Here is a 4,896-nt window from a genome sequence, read left to right on the forward strand (position 1 = left end):
ATCAAGCCTGCCAACGTGTTCATCACGGCCACAGGCATCGTGAAGCTGGGCGACCTCGGCCTGGGCCGCTTCTTCAGCTCAGAGACCACCGCGGCCCACTCCCTAGGTAAGGACAGGCCGTTCACACCCCAGCAACCCCTAAGGTCCTGGATGATGTGGGGAGTGCAAACCCTGTCCCTGGGGTGCCTTTGGTTAGAACCTCCGATGTTCTGCTTCAGAACAGTGGCCAGAGGGGAGTAAACCAAGGACTGGAGGAGCCCAGGACGCGACCACCGTGTCCTCACGAGCTCATGTTTTAGGGATAGGGAGGTGTGGCTCCATGGTCGCAGAGACCACCATGCCATTTTTCTCGCTGCTGCACGGTGTCCCATCATGTTTGGGTGTGGTGGTTTTGAAGCTCTCGTCCCCATCTGACCCTGGAGGACCCCTGGCCCGGCCTCCCTAGCAGCTGGTGCACCGTGACTCTTCTGTTAGGTCAGAACAAAAGGATGTTCAAGGACCTGCCAACACGTGAGATCGTGACACTTCATTCATTCATGTACATTCAGCCCGTTCCTCCTGCTGGGGATGTTTGGGCTGTTTACAGCTTTTGGCTTTTAAACCGGCAGTTTCAAAGCTGTAGGAGCCCAGTGCTTTCATGGTGGAGGTGACTTTATAGCTGAAGTGTGGGAAGTGACCAGGAGCCCAGGAGGTACGGAGGAAAGGATGGCATGGGGAGGGTCGAGGACCCATGGGTGGCAAGGAAGGCAGGCGGGGCCTAGAAGGCTGAGCTTAGTGGGAACACCATCCCGGGAGCGCGGGGGCACTGAGGGCCAGACGCCGGAGGAGACTTGGAGGTCACATGTGTGTTTCGGGTCATGTTAAGCACTGTCCAGCTTCAGAATCCAGATATGTGAGCGAGTAAGTGAAGTCACTCAGTCGTGTCTGACTCTTTGCGACCCCATGGACTGTAGCCTACCAGGCTCCTCTGTCCATGGCATTTTCCAGGCAAGCATATGGAGTGGGTTCCCATTTCCTTCTCCAGATATGTGAGCAAATGCGAAACTTGGACGGCTGGAGAATTTTACACTTGATTAGAAATCAGCGAAGTCCCCAGTGTGTGTGGAACACAGAAGTAGGGTCCCCTGGGTGCTGTGACCAGGGCTGCATGGGAACATTTCAGGCCAGGGCAGGGTGCAGGGGCATTTCCCCGACCCCCAGCAGTTCCTGGCTCTTTGCCGTGGCGTCTGCAGGGGACGGTGCCTGAGACTCATCTCCCCCATTCGGTGCCGCATCCACAGGAGGGAGCTGGTCCTGTGCACAGGCCGAGCCCCTCGAACACTGCTCTGTTGTCCACTCGCATCCCCCGCACTCCGTGGCCCAGCCAGTGCATCTCCGGTCTTCCTGTGCGCTACACCCCTGAGAGCCTGCGGCGTGCCAAGAGACACACAGCAGCCTTCTGGAAGACACGCTTTCCTGGTGGAAACTGTCACTGTTCATACAGGTCCTGATGGCTCGAGGCTCTCAGGGTATAGCACACAGTCTGGAGAAACAGGCTAACTCAGAGATCAACAGCTCCCAGCTGGGAACCGGAGAGACTGTGAGTGTGTGTGACTGTGTAAATGCGTGTGTGTATGTGGTTGTTTTGAAATCGTCATCCCTATCTGACCTCAGAGGACCTCTGGCCCGGCCTCCTTAGCAGCTGGTGTGCTGTGGCTCTTCCGTTAGGTCAGAATGAAAGGATGTTTAAGAACCCGCCAACCCTTGAGTTGGCGATGCTTCGGTCATGCCTCAAGTAGATGTCAGGGTCCATAGGCTCCTTCCTCTGCGCTGATGAGGAATCTGAGACCCAGGGAGCTTGAGGGACTCTTCTGAGTTCTGTGATGGCAGAGCCGGGCCGTGATACGGCCCTCCCGGTGCAGCACCTGGTTCTTCCAGGAGCCCAGGGTTTGGGGCCCTGGAAGGATCTGCCTCCGGAGCTCGGCCACTGACTCCTGTACCTGGGAGGAAGCCGTCTCTTTCTCGCTTCCCCATATCCTTCTCTTTGGGAAAATCATTGTGTCTTGTCAGCTTGGGACTGTTTACCTCTCTGGTGCAAGGGCTTCAGAAAGGCCAGAAATTCAAGGGAAACCGTCAAAGAGCAGAGTTAAAGCCACTGCCTCCTGTCCCCTGTCAGTCAGGTCCCAACCCTCCTCTGTCCCGCCGGGGAAAAGACTGCGGCACAAGTCAGAGCTGGTTAAGATCACATCGTGAGGAGCGGGCAGAAATGCGGGCTCGTCCAACAGTGTGAGTTTATCGACTTGGACTGGTGCACTTATTATATTAATGAGAAGGAATTGGAACTTGAGAAAAGGCTGCCCGGGTAAGCCAGGCTCTTCCCACAGCCTCTGAGTGGCTGTCGGGCCTCATGGTAGGTGGAAGGAGCCCTCCTGGGGCCGTGTGCCCATCGAGCTGAGAGGCCCGCACGGGCTCAGCAAGGCCCTGTGGCCAGAACCGGGGGCTAGGCCCCACGAAGGCGACAGTGCCAAGCCATAGCCCAGGTCTGAAGTCTCGGAGACCAGGAGAAAAGACCCCCTTCCGTGGCGAGGTTCCACCACACACAGCTGTCCCATACACACATTCGGCGGGGCAGCAGGCTGCACGAACTGCAGGTGCCTCGTGACTCAGGACGGACTTGGGGGGCAGAGCCTCCCGCACACCCCATGTGTGGGTGTGAATTATGCATCCATTGCCTCTCTGTGCACCTACTACGTGGGGGATGTTCTGAGGCAGCCACGTTGCCCCAGCAACCACCTTGTCTCCAGAGGCTGCTGACCCAGGGTAGGGCTTATGCAAATCCCATCTCCTCCTGCCGCCTCCTCCCCCAGCCCCCTCCCTGCCTCCATATTTGCTAACACGAGGCTGGCATGAAAGGGCATTAGTCATGCCATGGCCGGGCTGACAGGTGCGGTACCCAGCGGTGGCAGAGCGGCTGCCTCGGTGTCAGGAATAGGAGCCGTAATTAGAGCGCGGAACAGAATGAGCGTCAGACGAATTACCAGGCAGCAGATCATATTTGTCAGGAAGGATTGCATACATAAAAATTAAGTGACAGTACACGCCGGCATAATGAAAGAAAAATGAAAGATTTGCCTACACACAGCTCACAAGCTACAAGCAAGTGTCTCGCTCCGAGCAACGGCAGCAGCTGCAAGACAAATTGTGGGGCTGGGAGAGCAGGCTCTGCCCGCTCTGCCATGAGACCCGACGGCCTCGGGCTGGGATCGGGGTGGGAGGTGAGGCAGGCTCACATTCAGGCCATTACCGCTCCCCACCCTTCTTTCAGGGGGGCTGGAGAAGACAGGTCCGGTTGGGGGCAACCCTTGTCAGGTACCCACGGTAAGGCCGTTTTCCATGTCACTGACCCCTGGCCTGGCTGTGGGGCATACATAAATCCTTCCTTCGCCTTTCCACAGGCCGAGTGCCCTGGTCCTGGGCTGGGTGCAGGATGGGAGGTTACGGGAACATGAGGTGATACAGCCTTCCCTGCTCTCGGGGGGTTCCCAGACAGACCCAGGGTGGCACTGTGTGGGGGGGCAAGCAGAATGGTATGCGGCGGGCCCACTGTGTGAAGGCACAGTGCTGGCTGGCTGACTCAGCTGTGCCCGAGGAGCAAGGGTCCACTGGGACCTGGAGCTGCCTTGGCCCCTCCCAGGGGCTTTATTTTCATCTTCTGAAGTCACTAAACTGACCAAGGAGGTGTGTTAACAAAGAAGACATGGTTTAAAGGATGTTTGAAAAACATGTTGCATCTTAAAAATGTGGACCAGTGAGGCTTAAAATCTTTTGACAGATGAGGAAACGGGGGCACAGAGCAGCACTGCCATATCCCTGTGGTCCCCAGGCAAGCAGGGGCTGGAGAGTCCTTTTGGGGCTGGAAAATGTGTTTAGCATCTTCACCACCAGCCAAAGCATCTTCATGTCCCAGGTGGTACCTTGCTTAGTGCTCCAGCCGCCCAGGGAGGTGGGAATCCTCAGAACTCGTTAATAGGGGAGGAAGCACAGGTGCAGTGAGGCGAGCACCTTCGCGTTACCAGGTGGCGCTCCAAGCAGAGCCACGTGGCAGGTGGGGGCGTGGCCACGTGGTGGGCGGGGTGGTGCCACGTGGCAGGCGGGGGCGTGGCCACGTGGTGGGCGGGGTGGTGCCACATGGCGGGTGAGGTGCGGCCACGCGAGAGTTTCCATCCAAGGCTTCTGCGCCATCTTGGGGTGAGCCCCTGAAAACTGGGAATGTGGGGTGCCGTGTAGCCTGGCAGAGTCGTGCTCCCTGACCCTTAGATCTGTTAGCCATCCTCCATGGGGGGAACTACCAGTAGGCAGATATTTATAGGGATGTAAACAATCTGGAATCAAGTCGACGCTGGTAGAAGTACAGTGTTTCATCAACATGGCTGCTTCTCGGGAGGGCTGTGTGGCCTGACCTCGGGTCGGCTGGTAACTTAGGAGGACTTGGTGACAAACGGTGGCACATGGACAGGGTGTTCGTGTGTTGTGGTCCCAGTGTTGGGCGGAGCGGGGAGAGTCTGGAGAGGGCCCGGAAGCTGAGGACTTGGCTTTTCTCTCTTGGGGGATGAGAAGCCCTCGGCCTAAGGCAGAGACGTGGCGCCTGCCTTGGGGTGCAGGATGCGGGGCGGGGGCGGTGAGAATGGGCAGGACAGTGGGGCAGGGGGGCTAAGCCAAACCGTTGTCCAGGTGAGGTGCAGCAGTTAGGACAGTGGCCAGGGGACCAGGGAGGAGGGAAGCCCCCTCAGGAAGTGAGGCCTGATGTTGTCGGGGGCAGGGAGGGAGTTTCATGGGTCAGGGCCTCCTGCAGCACAGAGGAGTCTGGTCCTCACCGGCTCCCCTGCCCTCTTGGGTACCCCCAGCCCTCCTTTCCTA

General features: G+C 58.0%; 1 protein-coding gene across 1 annotated transcript in view; it reads left to right on the plus strand.

The window, feature by feature from the left end:
• Positions 1-4,896, plus strand: part of NEK6 (NIMA-related kinase 6) — a 44,024-nt gene that overhangs the window by 19,769 nt on the left and 19,359 nt on the right. Inside the window, exon 6 of the mRNA XM_010844034.1 lies at positions 1-106. This exon is cut by the window's left edge and continues 4 nt beyond it. Coding sequence (XP_010842336.1) covers positions 1-106 — 106 coding nt within the window. The remainder of the gene's footprint in view (positions 107-4,896) is intronic.

Source organism: Bison bison, unplaced genomic scaffold, assembly GCF_000754665.1.
Source record: "Bison bison bison isolate TAMUID 2011002044 unplaced genomic scaffold, Bison_UMD1.0 scf7180017864193, whole genome shotgun sequence".
NCBI classification, from domain to species: Eukaryota; Metazoa; Chordata; class Mammalia; order Artiodactyla; family Bovidae; genus Bison; species Bison bison.